This window comes from Phoenix dactylifera, chromosome 11 (genome assembly GCF_051530095.1).
Source record: "Phoenix dactylifera cultivar Ajwa chromosome 11, Ajwa_hap1_PhDact_Kaust_v1.1, whole genome shotgun sequence".
Classification (NCBI taxonomy): Eukaryota; Viridiplantae; Streptophyta; class Magnoliopsida; order Arecales; family Arecaceae; genus Phoenix; species Phoenix dactylifera.
In genome coordinates, this window is record NC_143200.1 from 29,173,953 (window position 1) to 29,197,788 (window position 23,836).

General features: G+C 38.0%; 1 protein-coding gene across 8 annotated transcripts; it reads left to right on the forward strand.

The window, feature by feature from the left end:
* The first annotated feature begins 1,547 nt into the window (after nt 1-1,547).
* LOC103721530 (uncharacterized) lies at nt 1,548-23,385 on the forward strand. 8 transcript variants are annotated; one of them, XM_089926324.1, is made up of 15 exons: nt 1,628-2,268; nt 3,406-3,517; nt 5,319-5,383; nt 6,030-6,743; nt 9,216-9,268; nt 9,574-9,689; nt 10,227-10,593; nt 14,142-14,324; nt 15,820-16,341; nt 16,469-16,568; nt 16,683-16,743; nt 18,844-18,986; nt 22,498-22,594; nt 22,710-22,788; nt 22,876-23,385. In XM_089926324.1, exons 4-14 carry the CDS (start codon nt 6,461-6,463, stop codon nt 22,750-22,752), a joined length of 1,968 nt encoding a protein of 655 aa, XP_089782450.1. In that variant the 5' UTR covers nt 1,628-2,268; nt 3,406-3,517; nt 5,319-5,383; nt 6,030-6,460; the 3' UTR covers nt 22,753-22,788; nt 22,876-23,385. The 8 variants fall into 8 exon arrangements, with proteins under 8 accessions (XP_008810017.2, XP_089782451.1, XP_089782450.1 ...); XM_026810198.4 differs by having other exon boundaries at nt 22,719-22,788; nt 22,876-23,072; XM_089926325.1 differs by lacking the exons at nt 6,030-6,743; nt 22,498-22,594 and adding an exon at nt 4,247-4,355 and having other exon boundaries at nt 1,581-2,306; nt 2,684-3,517.
* The last annotated feature ends 451 nt before the right edge of the window (nt 23,386-23,836 follow it).

Below are 23,836 nucleotides of genomic sequence, written 5' to 3' on the forward strand. Positions count from 1 at the left end.
ATATATATATATATATATATATATATATATATATTGCTCAGAATTTTTTTCATGTGTATAAATGCTTAAAAGTTTCACATCACTAGATGATATTTCCGAAGATATATGATTGTCAAGAGTAAGTTCTTCCCCACCTTGGACAATGATTCATACTGGCAATTGGCACTATGCATGCATGCTTGCGGGAGGTGCATATTGCTTGATTTAATCAGATATCTTTTACTCGTATACATGCATTGAAATTTTGATGGAACATAAAAAAGCATGTGTTGAGGAAAGAAGAGAAGAGAATGGGTCTATAAAGATTATAGATCTAGCATTGCAATAGCAGAGCTGTAAACATATATCCTAGTTCATACACAAATAAATATTTTATCTTTCAGAGCATTCTAAAAATTTATTTAGTAATTTTCCAGCCAACACTAAGCAAAACTTTATAATATAGCATATGGTGGAAGCATCCATAGATAGCTCTTCTATACGCATATACAGGAATATGATAAATATGTCATTGTTGCAATGCCATTTCCTCGTATGTGCTAATGGTATATGCATTTCCAAATACATGTCATAGTTTCAAATAGATACCTTGGTAAATAATTATGGGGCAGAATTTCAATACCAAAAATGCTTTACATACATAGCACATGCACATACTCAGCTTTCGCCACACACACACACACAAAAAAAAAAGACAGCACTCAGCTATGCGGAACGACCGTACCACTCAAAATCATCATCAAGCATCAATTAAAGCTGGGCATCGGCAACAAGCAACTTAGAACAAAAATTGCATAAGAGGATACCATACGGGTTGGATATTTTATTCTGTCAATTTTTTTTCAACACCCATTTTAGAGAGGGATCTAAAGATTAAATTGGATGGGCTAATAAGGAAGTCTATAGATTTCATAACTTTCAAAAAACTAAATTAAAAAAATTTGCATGTGTGAATAGAGGCCATGTGCCTGCATCTTTTCTTCTTCTTTATCTAGCTTCTCTCCGCTTGTTCTCTTTCATTGTCGTGTATGTTGGATGATTATTTTACTATGTGCATCATCTGATTATATATTATGTATTGTATCAATATTATTTTTTTTCAAAGATGGGTATTAAATTAAATATGGTAAAAATAGAGTTTGCCGAGCAAACTTGATGAGCATTTGAGGTAGGGAGGCGATTTGTTGCAGACCAACCATGCACCATTTGGGAATTCGAATCCTCGCAAAAATTTGGATACTGCCACTCGAAGCCGATGACTTCTTTCCACGGGTTCGGTTTGTATCTTCCGCACTAACGAATGATTGATCCTCTTTCGCGAGACGGCCGTTGGATCAAGCATTGCACACATCTGAAAGCATCCCGAGATCTTTCATCCATCCACCCGTACAGTTCTCAAAGCGGCTACTGCGTAATCCAACGGTTGATTTGCGCAAAGAAAGGCCGTGCTTCTTTCGCGCGAAAGATTCAACCGCGGTCCTTCTCCATTGGCCTGATTGGGTTTTACCTTATACTATAATTAAAATCGATGGAAATAATTTCAAATCATCCCAACTCTTGTGACGAGACCTCCTACCGGCTACCAGGTAGCCCCTATTTGGCCAAGGCGTTCATCATTTAAATCACCGACCCGACGACGGGCGGAGAGGCGTAAAGGCTGGCAGCGTCATGGCCGGAGCAAGAAACGTAGAACCCAAGAACTCCCCTCTCCCACGGCCATCTCCGTCGAGAACTCCTCTTTCCTCTCTTACCCTCTCCCTCACTCTCCTCTTCTCCCTTTCTCCCAGCCTTTTTGCTCCATTGCTTGATGCACCAGGCTCTCCGAACCGTTATGAGAACCCCCCGAGGGCGCCACACACTCCATTAAATCACTACTCCTCGAATCCCTTCTCCCCCAAGAAGCCCCGACCTCGGATCGCCTCACCGGAGATGGGGACTCGAAGGAGAGATTTCGTGAGGGGATCAGGGAGTTCTGCTTGTGCTGCGCCGCCATAGCCTCCGCCGACGGGGAGGATTCTCTCACCGTGAATTGGAATTTGGATCCCGGAAGACCTTATCTTTGCCGTGAAATCGGCGTTTCGTGAGCTGTCTAAAGCGGTTTCCTTTGAATAGGCGCGTGAGTTGTTTGTGGACTCGATGCCGGAGGTGTTGCCGGGGGTGAAGACGTGAAGTGGGTCATCGGAGCCGTATTGACACGGAAGAGGAGGGGATCGTGCCGGTGGTTCATTCGTTGTTACGGTTCATCAGTTTTCGGGGCTTGTGTTGCAGGTACGTTGGGTTGATGGAGGTTTTTGTGCAGATTATTTGTGGATCTAGGGTATCAAGTGTTGCTTCTTGTGATGAAAATTTTATTTGCGAGTAGTTTTAGGTTAGTTACCTTAATCTGGGGAAATTATGCTCGTTGGTCATTCCGTGTGCTTTGACAGCTCTGGGTCACTGGTCGCCCGACGTGAAAGAAGTTAATATATTCGGTAGTAAAAGATCTTTTCAAGAATGCAAGTTTTCCCCTTGACACCGCTAATCTGCGCTAAGTTTTTTGAGATCTTGACCCGGACATCCCCATCCCCCGGAAAAAGAAAAAGGGAACAATCCTGCATTGAATTGTCAACAGTGAGCCTTCCCTCTTTTGCCCTGCTGCTCGGCACCTGTGATCCCTTATCGACCCCTTGATGAACATGACTAGGTTTCCAACAAGAACAATCTATGCAACAAGTTTGTGCAAATGGTAGTTGGGCTAGTTGTGGCGCATTATAGTTTCGAGGATCACGATGCTTTCTGAAATCGAGGCAGACTTTCATAAGTTGCTTGTCGATGTGCTATGCGCAATATTTAGTAATGAGATATTGGGGCATATGGTAACCACAGCATTGAATGAATGTTTTGCTAATGGACATCTTTTGGAGGAGCCTTTTCTTGAACAGTATCTTGATGTAATCATGAAATTTTTATGCTATATACTACGCTGCATTGTTGGTATATGGCATCTAATATTTTTTGACATATGGGTTGCTTCATTGCTTGCCTTCTTTTCTTTCCTTTCATTATTTGCTGCTGTTCATCCTCTTGCATGTGTACAGGTGCAGTCATGTCTGAAGTAGAAATATTATTCTTGCAGGAGATTGGCTGCTGAGTACCTAGTGCACAAAACCCTTTGAACATCATCTTTTACTGAATATTGTTGAATACTTGAACTTGTAAACGTATATCTGGTGCTAATTGCATATTCTCTTGACATCATATGGTCAATATGCCAGGTTCCATAAAACAATATACTCATGCAATATTTCTGGTATAAAAATACCATTTGCTCCACATTTTTAATCATTTAATGGAACAATGAATTGCCTTGCAGAGACAATTCAATCTAAAAGTAAGGGGAATGACCCTGATTTTCTTTTTATTCAGGAGCAGGGAATGGTTGGCTCTATACATATAGGAAACAATATGAATGCAGCTGAATTAAGTTGATATGAAGAGGCAGTTCTTGATGCATGTAGCTGAAACATTCCTACAAATGGTGAGTTACGGCATCGTGTAGTTAAGTTGTCTGTGCTTTTGTTGATGTGCACCCAGCGGATGAATCCTTTTAGCTTTTGGTTTGTTCTATCCATGTTCCATCCATGTTCCAGTGTTTCATGCACCTTTTTCCTCTTAGTATTTATTTATACATTTTCTTTTCTCAGAACAGTATTTGAAGGTCAAATGCCCTTCAAATGCTTATGTAATAGGATATTGGGAGGCATGTTTTGACGATTTGATTATAAAAGGGTTATGGGTATAGTGATGCTTGAATGGTATGTTTAATATGTGGGGGTGACAAAGATGCAAAATTCAGCAAAATAGACTCGTACTGCACAATTATATGTCCCGAGAAAATTACAAACCAGAGGTTGCATAATCTCCCAGCTTCTTTCCGATGCTTTATGATGAGTTTATGTGCTGTTTGCGCATTCCTCTAGTGCAAACGAGAATTTAATGATAAAAAAGGAAGGGACCAAAACGTAGTTATAATCGGTCATTTTTCATTAGAAAACCACTCATTTATGAGTTAATTATACAACTATCAGATTAAGATTTGGTTCTTAATTATGTTACCAATTTAAACGTATATTTTGTTTCCTTAAATTTTGTAATGGTTAATGTGCTTTTAAACCAACTTGCACTTGAATTTCTGTTTTTATTTAATCTTGAACCATATGAATATGCTCTCTTACATGCTTAACTCACAAAAAAACTGTCCCATCAGGGGCTGGCTTTAAGTACGAATGAATCCATCAATTTTAATCCTTTGACTTGATGTCAAGTTCCTGACAAGATTTTAAAGACAAACAAGCTCCTGCTATTACACCTAGAAGGTAAGTTGATAAATGGTGAGACCTATTTTCCTGGTTATTCTGTTTAGTCTAATGAAACCTGCGAGCAGCCTTCGAAGATGTCCATAAACCTGGACTGGAAAGTGCAGTATGTGTGCGCATGCATGTATGTGCATGTGTATGCTTGGGTGCATGTATTGATTTTTCTGATGATCATCTCCAAAATGCATTCCTTATAAGTAGCAAAATTGACAAGTGTCTTATATATTCCATTGATATATCTATCATATTTTTGTTCTTTTTCTTCCTTTCTGAATTCATAAGTCATATCATACTGCTGGAAGTATATACATATATTTTCACATGTTCTAGGTTGGTAGACGAACTTAATATAAAATCAACTGAACAAAGTGGGCCATACTTCGATTCAGTGTTTCCCTTTTCATATTCTACCAGGTTGCTTTATTTCCACATACTTCTCTGATGCTCTGCGTACCTATGCAGGATTAGCTAAATGTTGTATGTCTCCTCTTTTTTATGGAAAAACATGATTAGATATTCCATTCACTGCCCAAGGGGACATGCCATAGATTTCACCCATGACAGACCTGTCTTCTTTATTAAAAACCAGCCAGACTTCAGCAAAGCAATCACCAGCCCATGTTTTGAAACCCATGCTTAATTTTTCAAGTAATATTGCTTCAAAATTTCTAACTCTCTGATCATTTTCGAATATGAATCATTTAATTGTAGTATGATCATGCTATAACTGACATTCCTTGTCCAATTATTTGTTATCATTTGCCTTCTATTATTTATTTGTGACCAAGCAATGGTGCAGAACTAGTGGCGAGTTTTGACAGGTGCTTTGCTCCTTTATTTTCCAATTTATGCAGCACAGAAGGATATAAATTGATCAGAACTTGTTTGTATTTGTAAATAATATGGCGTGCAGCGGTGGATTTGGATGGTTGCATAGTTTGAACTAATCCCATCATTTCACAGGTTGTCAGTTGGCTGCATACAGTTATTACATTAACATGGATCAGGAAATCACCATATATTGAAAGGTACATTTAACTGCTCATCTTGGTATTATCTTGTCCTGTATGACCCTGCTCAGCCGAACATTGAAATTGCCTAAACAACTCGACAAGCATCCATCTAAATGTATATAATCACTCCCTTTGTCCTCCCAAAGTTTATTCTGCTTATATCTAGGTTAATGATAAATTTAGAAGCACATACAAATGCGTCTATTATTATCTATTATTAGTGGATCATCTTTCCCATTTGGAAGCAGGATGGAATTCTTGCACTCTCGAATGAATCTTGGATGGATATTTAATCTTGTAACATCCTTTATAACTTAGGTATTCCACTAATTAATTATGCAGTCACGGATTCTGTTGAATAAAAGCTACGGCTGACTTGTTATTCTCCAGTTCAGATTGATAGATGAGCTTTTATTCTTTTGGTACAATGATTTGGCAGTAAGAAAGAGCCACGAAGTTATCCGTAGTCACATTCTGCGGTTGTTGGTACTGTTTTCAGAAGTAAAGGAAAAAATTTGGTGTTTATTAACCGATTTCCTATGGCGTTTCGGGAATCTTGGTGTGCCTGGCTGCTGTCCGCTCGTCAACGTGTTAAAAGCTCATGGTAGCCGCGTGAGCCGACAGGCAGAAATTCATCTTTTGTTTGCTTTCCTCCTTTCAGATTGAGAGCCACCCACTTCGGAACTTTAGACAAATGGTGAAAGACTTGATGCACCGTACTCGCGGCGGCACCCAAGCTCGTGTCCGATTCCTGACCTGCGGGACCCACGGTGACCACTCAGTGGTAGTCACTTATCTCGTGGGTCCCACATCGCAGTTTCTTTGGGTGCACGTTTTGAACACTGGATTTTCCTGTGGCAAAAAAAAAAAAAAACACTGGATTTTCTTTCCATCGCGTGAAGCTCACGTGGCGCCGAATAGCGCCGATACAACCGCATCCTTACGAGAAAAACCGGTGCATTCGATCTGCGGCGCATCTCCAATCTTAATCCATTTACCCCGAAATTCCGGTCCCCGAAAAATACCAGATCTCCTCTCCCTCCCTGCCCCTAAGTCAAAACCCAGCCCGAAGCTCCTTCTCCTCCCGCCGCCATGGCCTCCCTCTTTAGGGCTCGCCGCCAGAGGGAGGGGGGATCGGGAGGGAAGATCCTCCGCGGCCGGCGAGGGCCGCCGCCGGCCTCCCCTTACGCTCGCCCGGAGAACCCGCCGCCATCTCCCTCTGCTGCGTCCCCCGCCATATCTCGAAGCCCTAGGTGGTTTCAGGGCCTCATATCGGGCGCCGGGAAGCTGATCTCCACTGTATTTCGCTCTGATGACAGTTCATCTTCTTCGTCTTCTGGTTATTCTTCGGACGAAGAAATTAGTTTGGGCTTCGGTGAGTTACTTGTCTTTTCCCCTGGTTTGATTTCTTGGTCCTGATATTGTTTAGAGATATATTTCCCATTTTTTAGTTAGCGTCTCTTTTCGGTGTTTCTTTACTTTTTTTTGTGTACGGGGTTGTTTTTCTTGATTTTTTTTTACTAATAGGAGAGCGAAAAGATTACAAGAATCAAAGATCTGTTGCAAAATATGGCGATTTTTCTAGAATATTCTGTTTATCAATTTCTTTATAGTGGAAAATTTGCCACAGAAGGGCATACTTGATTTTTTTTTTCGAATTTTGTAATGGATTTTCCATTTAGGTCTGTTGCAGGCTATATGTACAGGAGGTTGTTTGGTCTGTGTCAGCTTTTTAGAGCCTTTCATAGTTGATGGTTCTGGAAATACTTTACTTGCTTACTTGGCTACTTGAGAATTTTCCTGTAGAGTTATATTTGGATTTTGCCACCTTTCATGCTGTTCCTGGTATAGTCCGCTCTCCCTATTAAGCACGTTGATTTGAATGAGAATCTCTAAAGTTTTTTAGGTTACCTGGTTGTTTAGTATTTAGATACGCATTCTGAAATATGAGAAAAAATTCTAGATACAGGTTGGGTGGGGGTGGGATTAAAGTTTGGAACCAATGGCCTCAGGTGGTTCAGTGAGGTGGTCTGGTTTTTTTCTGTTTCAAGTATGCTATTCTTCAAGTCTTGTGAAACTGAACCAGGTGGATGGGTTGGTGGGCATGGAGTTATTTCAAAACCAAATCTAGTTCATCTACATGCTTCTAATTCATGTGCTCTGCAAAAGTATTACTCAGATTCAATTGCTTCCCCCTACTTGGAACTAATGGAATGGTACAGAAAACCCAAAGTACCTTTTAATACATGTGGTCTACTTCGTATTGCCAACTCTAGCAATGATGTGTCTCTGTGTGTGTGTGTGAGAGAGAGAATCTTTTGAAACTTAAAAAACTGTCAAGTGCATCCACATGCTTCTAATTCATACATTTTACTAAATACAGATTTACTAAATACAGATTAAGTTGGCATGCCATACTTTATGCAATCCTTAACAATTCAAATTCTAGTAGAAAAACCTTGAAATGCCTTGATAAGCGACTTAAATTGGGATGCCTACTGGAGATGATAACTTTTGTGATAAAGACTAAAGAATAACCATCTTTCCATTCTTCTAGTATTACTATCTAGCTAAAATCAACATGAAAATTCCAAAAATACACCTAAACAGAAAAATAACAACCCAGACTTCCTTCTACTTCTATAACAGCCTGCTTTGATACTATGATCTTCAGATTTGTTTCATTTGTTGTGCTCTTTTTTCAAAGCCTCCATCATAGAGACTAGAGAGGACCCTCAACAGAAAAACAATACCAAACGTAAAAAAAAAGTACTACATAATCCCTAGATATCTTTCTTAATTACATCTAATTTTTGCATTAACAGCTTAGGATTATTGCCACATGATGGGTTACTTGGTTTAAACTACCATGAAGAGGACTTATCATTGAATTTAAATCTTTAGATAATTTTAACTGAAATTGAATATCCACCATTAATTCTTGAGTTTTTTTTTTCCTTACCTATATTTTATTTCATTAAAAACCATACACCAGCAGTCTTCCATCCATTCAACCAATAGTTAAATGAGACTATCAAGTTCTATGCTTATCATCCTATAGGATGGACGTTCAGGATTTTGTTGATTATTCACTATTAAAAAAACTGAGTTATATCAAATAAAAAAATCAATTCCAATATTAAATCTCGCATGATGTGAGGATCATGATCCCACAGAACTGTCAGCTGTTCGTTATCACATATGCATTTGGTTTTCAATTCTTCAGTTATGTATTGGGAAGCAGACACCCCTTCTCATATGGTTGTAACCTCCTTCATTGCATCATTTTATCTCCCTGAGGAAGAGATCTCGACTGGAAACTAGATAGATGGGTTATTATACTCCTGGCCATCGATCTTCACATTCGACTTCCAAGAGGGCGACATTTCTCTGAGTCATGTAATATTCCATTAAAGACTGCAGCTAAAAATTACAATTCAGATCTTCAAGTCATCTACTTGCATGTGAGAGAGACTGCTGACCCTATGTTATGTTGCTAATCTGCAGAGAGGGTATCAGATTTACTTGTCTCTTTGTCCTCAGTTTTACAGTTTTACCGATTCAAAGGTGATGAGGCTGTAACCTTCTAATGTTCGCCCTTTCTGTTTCATTGGGAAATCTTAAGTATATGCAATGGGATAGCATCTGTTTCTCTGTATTTCCTTTACAGGTTGCAACAGACCTGAACTTTGATGCCCTGAACACTTTAACTGACCTAATAGATTTTTTTCATCGCATATGGTCGAATATGTAACTTATTTATGTAAGATGAAGTTATTTTGTTAAAATTTCAGTTAAATTCAATTGTTATGGAGCAGGTAATGATCGATCTTATTTGTTGGTGCAGATCACAAGGAAGATGTTGTTGCCTCTTCCAAACATCTTCATGAATTAAATCAGGTAACATAATGATTTTTTTTTATTGGTATCATTATGTCTTATCTTGTTCGTTTTTATTTGTTTATTGATCCGTATGATCTTGTTGCATGAATTCAAATTGAAAATAAGGGGACCTTATGCTGTGAAGACCACTGTATGTTACTTTTAGTTAGTGATTTACAAATATCATTGCGTGAGACAGTTTGACAAAATGAAGTTAGCAAGTACTGCTGGCTACACTCCTAAACTGTCTTATTAGTAAGATGAACTTGTGAGATTCTTTTAATTTGCATATTGATCAAAGCCTTTTTTTAATGAATGATTAGGGAGGAAATAGACCAAATTCAATCAGGGATTGCATGAAGGGGTCACAAGCAGTTGTCTCAAGAAGCAAATCCAAGCTTGTTATTGAGCAGTTGCTTATGCAAGAGACCTTCACAAGGTAGTTTAGAATGTGATCGTTTTTCTAATTTTATCTGGTTTAGATTCATGCTAGCTCCTTCTTCACTTTGCTGCATAAAAAAGTGTTATGTCGTGACCAATTAGGAATGCAAAATATTTGGCAAGCCCGTCAAGTACCTCTTCCCCCCTTATAACATATTTTGCAAGTGTTATTGCTTTGTGGATCAATTTCTCCTTCTCTCCTCTCTCTAATTTTGTGGGTAATGTCTTGCTTATATTCAATGAAATTTTTGCAACTATTAGGTGCAGAAGATGGTGAAAAGATATAAATCTGTCATTTTGCTGCATTGCATATCTTTTTGATATGATCTGTTTGAACTTTGGAGTCAATGCTTGGTGACTTGGGAGGATAAAAAGAGTACAGAAAATCAAAAATTTATAAGATGAATCCTATCTGATTTTAGATAGCATATGCAGAAGATTCACAAAAATATTGGAAGCATGTAAATATACTCTATGATATCTTCTGTATTTGAAGTTACAAATTTCTGGCTGTAATTTCATATTTGCTTGCCAGGGATGAATGCAAAAGACTTACAGAAATAATACAATCACGAGTTATAGAGTCCCCATTTACAGAAGTTGTTGAGGATGGAACACAGAAGGAAACTTCAAACAGGGCTACTGGCAGTGCTATTGCATTTTCCGGAGCTTGGCGATCCTTGAATCAAAGCAAGAAACTGCCTGAATTGGTTCAATATTCTGCTAGTAAGCTGAATGTCTTTTCTCCTTGGTCTTCTGCTGTCCAAGCATGTACACCTGATCTTCGTGACACAGCTATTAAGGAGGCCAGGAAATGGCTAGAGGAGAAAAGGCTGGCATCAAGTTCAGAACATGATCCTGATTGTGGACCTTGCACTTTAAATACCGATATGCTTCAATATGTCAGTATTGCTTTCTATTTTTTCCTCCATTTGCTTTTCTTTTTTGTGTGTTTGAAGATCCATCTAAGAAGAATTAATTGTTCTGTTTATTTGAATATGTAATGTGCTTCACCGATATGAACATGGATTGTTAGTTCTTGATTTTTAATGGCTGTCACATGGGTTGGGGAAGTTTGATGGCTCCCCACTTGGGTGAAACCCATATGAACCAATTCTTTTAATTATCACGAAAAGCTTAGACCGGTTCCTCAAACATGTGTGACAAAAGGATGCTCATGTAATTTTGTGAAAGCTTCTCATTTCCATGAGCATGTCGAATGTTTATCAAGTCATAATACATTAGTGTTATGCCATGGAAAAGGATGTAATGTTAACAATCATAAGCTATAGACTTTGCCATTTAGTGGTATATGCACTATTTATCAAGTAGATGGAATATCATGTAATTAATATTCAACAAGAACAAGGGAAAAGGGAGAAAAAAGAACTTATTGGTTGTTAGTCTCTCTCTCTCTCTCTGTGTGTGTGTGTGTGTGTGTGTTTGTGAGCCTCATCTTTGCAATGCATATGTGTGTGTGAGCCTCATCTTTTTGCAATGCATATTATGTGTACCTCCTGTCATGCCATCTTTAAGCCTTAGCAACTCTCCTAGTTAATTGTAAATCAACTTGATACTCTCATTGATGCCTTTTTCTTTTTTGGATGTCTTCATAGTCCATGTGATTCAATGTTAGCATGTGTTGCAGTAGCAATATAATGGTATGCTTTAGTTTTCAAGCTCTCCAATTATTAAAAGAGTGTCTCCTCATGGAGTTGGCAGAAGCTTTTCTTGGGAAATTTGTATACTGGGGCAAAAAACCTTGGATCCAATTATGGTTTGGGTGCCCAACATGTCAACATCTGATATGCTGAAAAGTGAAAACTAAAGATTGTATAATTTGGAAAATTCTCACGACTCATCAATTGGACAGTAGTTAATGAATTGTAGATCAGTATATTGATGTGGCTTTCTGGTTTTTATGGAAAAAATGAGAGCTTGATGGATGTCAATTGAGAATGGTTGCCAAAAGCTGTCGTTAGATCTTTTACCACCTAATTTCATTTAGGTGCATAATATCCTAGAGCTGTAGATAGAGGTCTTTGCATTCATTAAGGTGTGGTGCATTAGTTTTGTCTTTTCTATTTTTTTCATCAATCCCTGGAACAGCAAAATGATCATTGTTGGTATACCTTTCCATGTTATTAGGAGCAAAATATTTTCTTTGCTAGGATTATTAAATTATGAGACTAACTGGTCCTCTCAAATTTGTCTCAAAAAATATGCTTCTTGCCCCCTTTTTTTCTCAAGACCAATGCATTTTCTCCTTGAATGTTTACGTATTTATTTTCTTAAAATTTATTTTCAATCTCCGTTCCGTATGGGAACCCAAAATGGTATCTTGACAAAAAATGTGCATCTTGATGCTTACTATTTTAAAGTCTAGAGACATAGTGCTGTTGTCTAACATCCTTTTGAACGTCATTATAATTTTTGGCATTCTATAATTGGCTGCAGTACTGCAAAATTTTGAGACAACCAAGATTGTTACGAATAATGACCTTGTCTTAAGCTTAGTTACATATCAGATTACAGGACTTATTTTTAAGGACAGATTTTATCATTACCATAATCATACCATGAAGGGCAATTGCTAGTTTTACTACAACTTTTTTTTTTCCTGATAACTTACATATATGTTAGCTTAGGTTGTCCCTTCCTCTGTTAGGGACCTTTGAGATAGATTTTTATACCTCTCACCTCTGTTGAACAAGGGCCGGCTTTCGAGCCAATTAGATGCAGGTTTTCTTTTGGCTTGCCATGTTCTGAAAATGAGACTCGTTTTACTATGATTTTCTGAGACTTTGGTAGCACAGATCATTCATCGATAATAAAAAGTACTGGCACGGCACACTAAGGCCAGAGAACGGCAGTTCTTAAGGAGTCTTTGTTGCACATGTTTCTATCATCTCTTAATTGGTTTTCTTTAGTTTGTCCTCATTTCATGACGCTCCTATGCTTCACGTAGTATAATCATATGCGATTTTTCTTATTCCTGGTTTCTGGCATTTTCATTTTTGCCATATCCATCTTATTTGTTCAAAACTTTGGACCAAATGCATAAAATTAAGGAGAAAAAGCCAACAATGTCTAGAACATTTGGTCATGCTACTACAATGGTTTTTAGCTGAATTGCAAGTGATGTATTTCGCATGTTCCTCAAACTGCTGAAGTTTTTCTTCTTTGGGCAGGCATTAGAATGGATGAGCAGCTGTTTGTGCTTTTTATGCAATTTGCAGTTCTACTATAACTCTAGAAGGTTCAGAGATGTGTATCGCATTCTTTTTGAATCGTTTGGGCTGTGTGATTTGTTCTGACCTGGTTTACAAGTCAAAATTGTAAAGATTACATTGACTTGGTCATTGAAGTGACTGTTTTCCCAACAAATTTAGGAAATATGTTGTAAATTGATTGCGAACAAGTTATTGGCAAAAGTTATGCCAGATTCAGGTTATATTTTCCTGGTATTGGAATAGTCAACATATGTTAATTGGTTTATGGAATTTATCTTTCCCTTATGATTGGCTGTTCGTATATAAGGTAGAAGTTTGCTATGTTTTGCCTCATAATTTGTAGTTCCATGTTGGCAGAAAACTGGCTTAATCAGTTGTGCCTGTGGGACTATTTGGTCACTGGGAGACAGACACTACACCAGTAAATATCAAAAATCCCTTTCTTGTTTCCAACACAGCATCACCGTTTCCTTTCTATTCTGATAGGGATGTATGTTTCCTTACATGTGTAATATGTTTTTCCTTTCTAGTCTATCCAGATAGTATTGCCCTTACTCTGACTTGGTTTGTTGGATCTCTTAACATCAATGGAGAAGAAATTTCTGAATAGCTCTATTCTTGACAGCATTGTTGCCCTGTTTGTGAATATCAAAAATCTCTTTCTTGTTTCCAACACAGCATCACCGTTCTCTTTCTATTCTGATAGGGATGTATGTTTCCTTACATGTGTAATATGTTTTTCCTTTTTGGTCTATCCAGATAGTATTGTCCTTACTCTGACTTGGTTTGTTGGATCTCTTAACATCAATGGAAAAGAAATTTCTGAATAGCTCTATTCTTGACAGCATTGTTGCCCTGTTTGTAATTTTTTTTATGTCGGTGGATTTACTGTCTGTTTGAATAAGTTTTCCTCCCAGTATCTGCTTGATTTTGGACTTCTTGTTGGAGGGTTTCTTCTGTCAGATGTAACTAGAGTCCTTATAGATCTGTAAAAGGCATGTGATATGAACAAGAGGCCACCTATTTGAACATAGAACTGTTTGCCTAGTAAGATTACATTGTGTAAATGCTGTATACTTTCTCAAGGTTTTTGTGATTATTGGGTATTCATGCTTATGTAAAGTTTATTTCTTTTTTTTTTTCTGTTTAAAATTGCATGTTATCTATGTTGAGTTTCTTGAGTGTCAAATTTATCTCACTTCTAATTTTCTATGCAGGGCATTGAAAGTGAGACAAGCTCACCTGTAGATTTAGCTAAATCGTACATGTGTTCCTTGCCTCCATGGAAATCTCCATCCTTAAGTAGTACTGGGTTCAAGACCCCACCGCCTAGTCGAATGCATCTTTACAAGGATGAACCCACCTGTGCGGCTTTAAATTATTCCTGGTCCTCATCCAAGGTACTTTTTATAGGTCATTTATGAAAAATATGAAAGGTGATTTCCTTTTTTTGTTACTGTACAATTGTTATCATGTATGGCACACCATTCGGTGCACTGCATATGGTAATTCAGTTTGTTAGTGCAAATGGAGTGAACATGACTAACTGATGTTAAGGAGAATAAGGGCTACTATGAGTTTGGATAAAACCCAAACCTTTAGTGCAAATAAGGAGTTTTATATCATACTACAGGCTCAAGTAAGGACTAGAGAGTATTGAAGTTAAATTGTTCTGATTGAACCTAAACCCTAGTGTGAACTAGATTATGATGCAGTCAGTTAAAGTGATCGGTGAAAAATAAGCCAAGCTTGAGCAGGCTGGCTCATCTGAAGCTTGGCTCTGTTATTTGCAATGTTAACTCGTAACTTGGTTCAAGCTCATCACAATCTGGAGTTACCTAACGAGGTTGGCTTGTAAGAAATCAAGCTAGCTCAAGTTTGGCTTGTTGGGCTCATTTAAGCTGTCACTTCCTGGAAATAAGCGATGATGCGCATGGAGAATCGTGCCAAGATGCCACTGCCAAAGGGAAGGGAAAGCGGATGGTGTTGTTGCTGCCAGCATTGCTGCTGGTGTAGATGAAGGGTAGGAGGTGCAGTCAGAAATGTTGCTGTAAATTGCAGAAGGCTGGCAGTGGTTGTGGGTGTAGTTATGGAAGGAGATGAAACAAAGCAAGAGACGGGTGAGTAGAAGTCGAGAGGGGAGGGGGGGAGGTAAGGATAGGATTTGGGTGTAGGAGAGTGGAGAGGTGAGATCAATTGAGAGGAGATGACAGGATAAGTTGGTTGCTGGAGAAAGGGAAGAGAGATCAGGAGAACGAGACACGGGGTTTGAGCACTGATCTAGGTTTTCATAAAAGACTAAAGACTCTACTACCTCGTAGATTCCCTGTGATTTGGAAGCTTGGTCCGTCTTCATCCATTGGATTTTAATCTGACTGCTGGACCAAATTAACAAATATTTAAATCAACCACTAGATCGAGATTGAAAGGCTGTTGTAGCTAATAGATTTTTAATAAAATATTTTAAATGTTATATTTACATATTATGTACATATGTATATGCATGATGGTATGTATCCTCGAGCTAGTTTGAGCCGAACACAGGCAAACGGGGTCTTGCTTGTACTCATTTTGTTTATATTTCTTGCTTGTGTTTGGCTTGTTTACTGTTCAAATGAGTCCAATTCGAGCTGAATTACAGGCCGTCTAATAGCTAAAGAACATCTTGTCTTTTCTATGACAATTAATATTATTAAATTTGTCTTAGCAAGATCAACAGCAAGCTGCACTTCGTCTCCTGGTATGTGAATTAATATATGATGTCTTTTCTGGCCCATATATCAGTCTGAATGTCTTTTCCAGTACACAGTGTTTCTAACTTAGATTATGGGTTCCATATGCATCCTATATGATGCTGATTTGTCATGCTCCAATCTGCCTCAAACATGTATGCAGGTTTTAAAAAGGGGCTCTCTTTCTATTGGATTGTCGGACACCCTTGATGAAACTCGCAGAGTTCGTCTGAAGTCAACTGATGATATATGGGAGATTCCTAAGTTTAAACAAACTGATTCATCTGTAAGATTGTTTGAGAAGGAAACCTCTAAGATCCCATCTGGAGATGACAAGCGAGATCGCGAAGTTCTAGGAGCTGGCCATTATTCGAATTCTTTAGAACCTACAGAGGCTTTCAATGCATCTCCAAAACTGTCTGTGGAGTTGAATGCTGAATATCTTTGTTCAAATGGAGCCTTCAAATTAACTGACCAACAGGCTGGTGAAGTAAACCCTCTCCGGGAAACAGGCAATGTGTCTTCAACCAATATAGTTTCAGAGCCTGAAGAATCTCCTCATGCAGTGCAACCGACCAATAAAAGTTCACTGCCAGATACTAATCCGTTGAGGTCTGTTAATTCAGTAATGGAGAGTGAGCCTAAGTCCTCTAATCATAATATTCTGAATTTAGAAGAAAATAAGGTAACCTACATTCTCAACACTGGTTCTGCTATATTGCATTTCGTTTAAACTTCAGTTTCTTTTTTATTTATCTTGTTCAATAAGGGCAATATTTTGTAATGTTTGACTGGTTCATTCTTTATGTCAGGAGGATGGGACAGAGCTTTCGCAAAATGAGGTTCAAGATGACAGTATTGATGTTCCCAGTGAATCTCTTATTTCAGCTTCCAAATCAGTGGAGCATGGTGGTAATTTCTTAATGTGGAGTTTTATTGGATTTTTAGCTTTTCCAAAAATTTGATTCCACGATACCAAGCATCAGTTACTTTTGTTTATTAATATAGAATGATTTTTAAATTCAGGCGACCCCTTATCTGTAGCAAAAGTCATGACATCAGAAGGCATCAAGGCTGCAGCACCAAGGTTAGTTATTTCATGCACGAACCATTATCTTAATCAAAATTTCCAATGGTGTCTTGACATAAATGCTACCCATACACAGTATGAGAAGAGTAGGGCCTTTTTTCCTTTTTCCCTCATGATCTTGAGAGTCAAAATACCAAATCGGCCTTAGACTCCACAAACAATTCAAATCAGTATAAAAAACCAAAATAAGCCCCCCAAAGAATATGTGTGGATACTCTTTCAGCATCTATTTATTGGGGTGGTCAGCTTGCCTTTATCAGTGAATATGACATCTAATAGATTGAACATTGATTGCTGTCTGTATTTATGGTGCAGTGGCATTTGTCCATTTATTTCCTGTTTTTTGGCATATCTGGAAAATATGCAATGAGGAAGTATAAGGAATGATCCTTGAACATGCTTTATGAGCTTCATCAGGAAACTTCGGTCAAGTGAATAAGGAATTGATTTTTTTTAAATAAAATTTCGGATATAGGTACAAGCTGTTGTGAACTTATTCATTTTTTTTGTTTTAATATTTTATATATGTTTGCTAACATATCTCATGTCTTTTTGAGATATGAAAAAGGGTTAGCCTCATAAATTGCTATGCAACTGAGAAAAAAAATGTTGTAAAGCAGCTTGAAGGATTTGTCAGTTGTTTTATTTAATGAATTAATTTACACTTGTTGGTCTTCATTAGTGTTGGTCATCTCATGAACCATGATATTTGGGTCACATTGGTGGTGTCGATCTCGAACCTTCTAATGATGATGGATGTGATTTGAAGATTGCATCCAAATGGTAGTTAGTTGATTGCTGGCCTTTGCCGGTCTCATTTTAATATCACTATGACTTGTGCCATTAGCTTTCAAGCATTTTTTTTTTTGCAAAGGCTCTTTAGAGCCAATTTTGCTGGAGATGTAAATTCAGCCTGCTCATGCTCATCAACTCAAGATTATCATTTCACTTTAATAGGGGAGCACAACTTGCAGTTCTTTATACCACTTATTTAGAATATTGATATTTTCTATGAAATTAAGTAATAATTAATAAAATGATGAACTTTTGGAATGCTTCCAGGTGAAAAACTTTAAGTCAATTTTTGATTATTAATAATAGGATTAAAGCCAACACTTTTGTTCGGGCTGTAATGTTCGGGATTATGGACTACATGAACATGAAATGAGAATATTAGTTATAAGAATGCTGAGATTGGATGTATAAATAGGAAGTCCAAACGCCTAGCAAATTTTTTCTGCAACCCATCTATTCTTGAGTACCCTCCCTTCCCAATTTCTTACCAAAAGGAAAATGTCTAAAGAGGTTATGGTTATGAAGTAGTTATTTATTGGTCATCCTTTTTTTTTCCTTTTTTCTTCCAGGGCTGAAGTTTATTTAGAGAGTTCTCTTGTTTTATGCTGCTTTTGGATTGTTGTAGAAACACAACTCCGTAGGATCAAATTCATTTTGACCCTATTCTTTGAATATCAAATAGGGAATGGTTTTAAAATTTGTTGCAAAGAATGAATCTTGTATGTTTTCTGTCTTGTTTTTGTGCTTTGTTACAATATTTTATCCTTTTCTGTCTGAATTTCTACCTCTTCTTTCCCCTAGTCTACATGAACTTATGAGAAAAGTAAGGTATCAGAGCATTCCAGTTGACCACCAGAATTCTTGAAGATTTGTTGATGAGAAGAACCTGATAAAAAAGACAAGGGACATGAGCAACCTGATTGTTGATTTTACTTTTGCTAAGTAGACAAGATCTTGGCATGTGCAATGCATGTGGTGTGTTCAAAAACGAGCATTTGTTGGATGGTTGCGATCCCATTGATCAAGATTGTTTGAAGTAGGTTTGATAAATATTTTCTCAGGCTGTTGGCTCAAGAGATGGAACTTGTGGATGGAGGCACGCAGGAGGTTGCATTATATAATAGAGATTTGATAGGCAATACATGTTTAATGCAGTTAGTCCATTAATATAATAACTTCAGATTCTGTGCATATTCTTGAGTTGGGGATAGTAGGTCAACATTTTATGTTCATCCGCGAGCTAAACTTGAAATTTTCTGTTTATTCTTTCACACTTCCAAATTTCTTTATCTTCAACTGCAGTAATGATGATGGTGCGGACAATCGTGACAATAATCACATTTACAGCACACAGACGGTTCCCAAGGTTTTGGGGATAGTAGAAGCCAATGATAATCCACATCTGAATCTGGATCCAGGTCTCCAAGAAACACATTCTATTGCCGGTATGTTGAACATTACAATTTTCTTACACTGATCTGGCATTATCTGAGTTTGCTGTTATTTTTCCACCTTTACATATCACAACATTCACGGAGCTAATGCTAAGTTAGAAAATGATGCTGCTGACATGAATCTTTAGGAGTTGATATTGTGGGACCTTTTATACTTGAATCCTGTTTGGATGATCAATTAGTATAATTGGAGATTGCTTCCATAGTGGCGGGAGTCACATGAGATGAGGAGGTGCTGGGAAGTGGAAAAGTACTATTGGCTAATCAAGGAGTTCATGGATTCCCTGATCCCAAATGGTACCAAAAATCATCCACTGAGGTGGTTTTCAGTACCCTAAGTATCTCAGGTTTGTGGGATGAGTAAGGACTTACTGGTCCTCCAACTTCTTCCACTACAATCCCTTAGCCATTTGAAAAACACGGCATGGGAGTTACAAGCAGACGTGGCAAACTGGTTGTCCAGACAGGCATTCAGTGGCATGATAGTAGTATAACCTCATGTAATTTGTCCAAACATCATCTTTTTAAGATGCTGGCACTTAACTAAGAAGTAGAGCATCTTATAAGTTCTAAGTGGCAGTGTTCGTAGTATATGACCTGTTACCTTGGCTAGTGGTTGCTCAGAAATGATCATATGCAGGTTCCCCCAAAATTCCATGGTGATTCCCCTGTTATTTCTTTGTACTTTGTGCTTGATTGCCACTTATCTATGCGTTTACTTTGTCTGTTCCGTCAGGTGCTTTTGGATGGACCACTAGAACTTGAGCATGTTGTATATTCTATTTCTGAATTCATTCCTCTATTGAGCATGTTGCCTTATTCTATTTCTGAAGTCATTCCTCTATTGAGTCATTCAAGGAATTGACATACATATATCTACACAATGGCTAGCAACCATTATTCTTGAAGTCATGCTTTAATTTGATGGCCAGCTTAAATAGACTGTTCAATCATTCCAAAGAGTCCTTTGTTGACATTTTCTGGGATGACGATGATCATTATCTATACTTCAATTGTCGAATCGAAGATGTTCGATGCACGATGCTTCCAATGAAATTGTTTGGGTAGTGCAAGTAAGAACAGTCCTGCTGAGAAGCATCATTATCTTTTGTACTAAATGGGATTTCACCAAAACATAATTTTTTGCGTGAAGCTAATGCTGTCATTGTTTGACCTTGTCTATAACCAGCAAAGCTTGTCCTATTTCATGTCTTTAGCTTCCTCAAAATTCCTATTACCACTTCTATACTAGTCATTCTTGCTCCCAAGCTCTATTTTGTGGTCTAGAGTGATAGGCATTGGAGTCACATCTACTATGTATAATGTTAAATGCCTAGATTCTGGATGTTGTTGGAATGGTCCACACATAAGGTGAGTTTTATAGTCAAAAAGGTTATGACTCTGCCTCTTAAGTTCTATCCGAGAGTCCAACTCGCACAAGTACAAAATACTAGTCACAGCCATCTGAGACAAGCCTTCGGTGGTTATCTTATGTTTCCATATCTCTACTCATATCTCCTCTTGGACAAAGCTGGTGCATGCCACGTGCAAAATACTAGTCAGATAAAATCAAGGTTTTTAAAGTGTTTGCATGTTACAATTGGATGACTTGGAAACAAGGTTTTTAGAGTTAGGGAGTGAGTAACTCTAGCTGAAGATTAGGTGATAGCAAAGCATTTGAGAGAGCTTCCACTCAAATCTTTTAGGCATTGAATTGAAACCAATGGTGAAGTGGCTTATCATTGAAAGTTATTTGGTATTGAAAAGAAACCATCGGTGATCTGATGGCATGGGCTCATTCACTATGTTTAAGTTACAGAACTACCACGAAACTTGATCTTCATAATGTTTCCATATGAATTAATATTTTTTAATTTGCTTTGATTTTTTTAATTAAAATTCTTTGATGATTTTGGCTTAACATTCACTCTGATCTTGTCTCAAACCATAGACAGGACACTTCATTTTCTTTTCTTTTCCTTTTTTTAATATTTTGGAGTGCTGGCAGTTGGCACTTGGGCGTGAAAAGAGACCAATTATGGCGAGCTTACAACAATCCTGTGTATTAACATGTGCATAATTCTGGAGTTTTGGTTTAGGGACATTGTAATGCTAGAAATGAGACTTCATTCTTCAACCAATTCGAGTACCAAGCGATAAAAGCCTAAAAGTGTCCAAACACCTGCAATGATGTTTATCCTTTTGTGTTAAAATGAAGCACAAATGCATTTGACAAAAGCACCATTAACAAGTAAACTTGGTATTGTATTCGATTTACACATGCACACAAGTGATTTTTTGGTACTTTAAAAAAGTGACCTTGATTAGGTTTTGTGAAGGTCATCGAACACTTGGGAAAACCTGTTATACTTGGCACTCATACCAAGGATCTAAGTTACACAGTTGCTGAAGTTTCTGAGAGAAAACCAGCAATTAAATATCTTCCACATGTATGCATTACATGAGAAATTCATACGGAAAAGAACCACTTACCATATGCCTTGGTATTCTGTCCAAAATAAAGAGAATCATGCGAAATTTGGCTGCTTGGCACGCTCACTGTGGCAGCTTCTTCAAGGTGATTCTTTTCATGTGCCTAAGTGCTTATAGATTAGCTACAGGAGGATGACATATTGGGGGTTCTAATATTGCAAGAATCTTCGTGTCACTTTCAGAGACTGAATTGATTTACTCTCTCTTAATGTCAGCCATCTAATCTTGCTCTCTTTCATCTAACCTCAATTTGTTATAAAATTTTGAGTCTTGGTTTTGTATTGATATGGTATGGTACATTTGGTTTGGGGCAATATGCATCGGTATAGTGAGCCTTGATACAATCATTCAAACAAATGTTGCTGTTAAGATGACAGGACTAGAGAAACAAATAGCAGGAAGAGGAAATAAAAAGAGGGGATTGATTTACCCGAAAAAGGAGGGAATTGAAAAGAATTCGTGAAGTTGAAGTAAACACAACTCTGTCCAGAAGCACTTTAACTTTTTATAAGGCTTCATAGCTAGCTATTTAGGTCAATGCTTTCATTTGCATTAGGAAACATGGGACTGTTGATACAGAGAATCTATTCCTATAGTCTAACTCTTAACTAAAAGGACTTCCTTCTAACTCTATACAGAGAAAAAATCTGGACTCAAACTGATAAGCTTAATATAAGAGTCATATCAATACTTCCTTCCAGTTTGGAAAAATGATGCTAGCTGAAAAGCTAAATTTTAACTTGTCTTAGATAAGTGAACCTTTAATGGGGGTTTTGTGGGTTTCTTTGTGTAGTTATCCGACATATTCTTTTGATTATTTTTCCCAAGTATCTTGCATTGTTATTTTAGAAGAGAAAAGATGTTAATTTTGTGTTTTTCTTTTGGAATTGGAATAAGTATTTCCAAATAGGCATCCTAGTTTTTAGAATGAATCATGGCATACTGGCATGTCGGAAACGGTTATGCAGATGTTTATGAAATTAATGAGAGCATAATTTTGGAGTAGCAGGTGACATGGTAGAATGCCGTTGCATCTGCCAGTTCAGTCAGCGGCTTGCTGCACGGATGCCAGAACTTGGCAGGGGATTATGCTTGGTCTACTTGCTGTATCTTTTATCGCCATATGCTGTGTGTGTGTGTGTGTGTGTGTGGCTTTCAATTAAGATAAATAGAACAATCTAGGTCTTTGCTTATAATTTCCTTATATTATTTCATACTCAGCATGTTCAGGACCCCCAGACGGGAATCCTCAGATACAGACTGAAGCAAATGGATCAAAGCATAAGTTTTCTGCCACTAGGTAATCTTTAGTGAAGAAACCCTGTTTGACAGCCATCCTTGTTACTTTGCTACTCTGCTTTTCCAACAGATTGGTTTTGTTGCTCAGTTCACCTGCAGAATCCAATGCCAATTCGGATCTCAGAACCTTGAGCAAGGGAGACCTCAGTGGTACCAACTCCAATGGTGAGCCAGCTACTGCAGGCATCTCTGAGGGAACCCACGAGCTTCAAAACGAGACTGCCACTGACGTCTCTGCTGGTCATGATTCCAACAGTGCAGCAGGCAAATCACGGAATGGTACAAGGATGAAGACAATTGAGCGGATGCTGACTGAAACTCAGCCCAGAACTAGCGGCCGCAGGCGGAAAGCAGTGGCCAAGGCAAAAAGAGGAAGAGGGGCAAAGTGAGAACTGGCTGCTCGAACCCACATTGTATAGTAGTTTGCTTAAAAGGGGTGTAGCATGAATAGGTTGTAGTTTCAATTTATTAGCATCCATCATCAAGGTTGGGTGAAATACCACGATGTATATCCGTGGGATGTGCATGCTGTATCCATGAGATGTACATGTACCACATATTCATTTTCTATTAATTAACAGACTAGGATTGAGGTTCATCCCTTGAGTTCTGCAATTTCTGCCGTAGCTGTCCAGTTTCAGACTGCAATCAATCTGTATACATCAACATTTATTTTGCTTTTGTCCTAGTCACCCACTTATTTCTACTTTTTCTTGATGTAGCTTCCTAATAACTATTTCAAATGCTGTGTTTTATCAAGATCTCTTTTGGAGTTTTGATTTGGTTAAATTCTTTGCGCTTGGTCAGAGGCCAAAATGGAAGAATCAGAAATGCGGGGCATGCCTTTCCGCAGGTGCACATATGACATATGCTTACAGCGTGGGTATGGGTTCGCAACATAGGCTGCCTGTGCCGCTGGCGTGCCCTCCAGATTGTTTTGTGCTCGGCTTTATAAATCCTTTGGTCAGCTTTTGCATTGGGCTGGAAACTTCCAGCTGTTTGAATTGTTTACTATTTGCAATGAACTTTTTTCAGGCTATGAACGAATG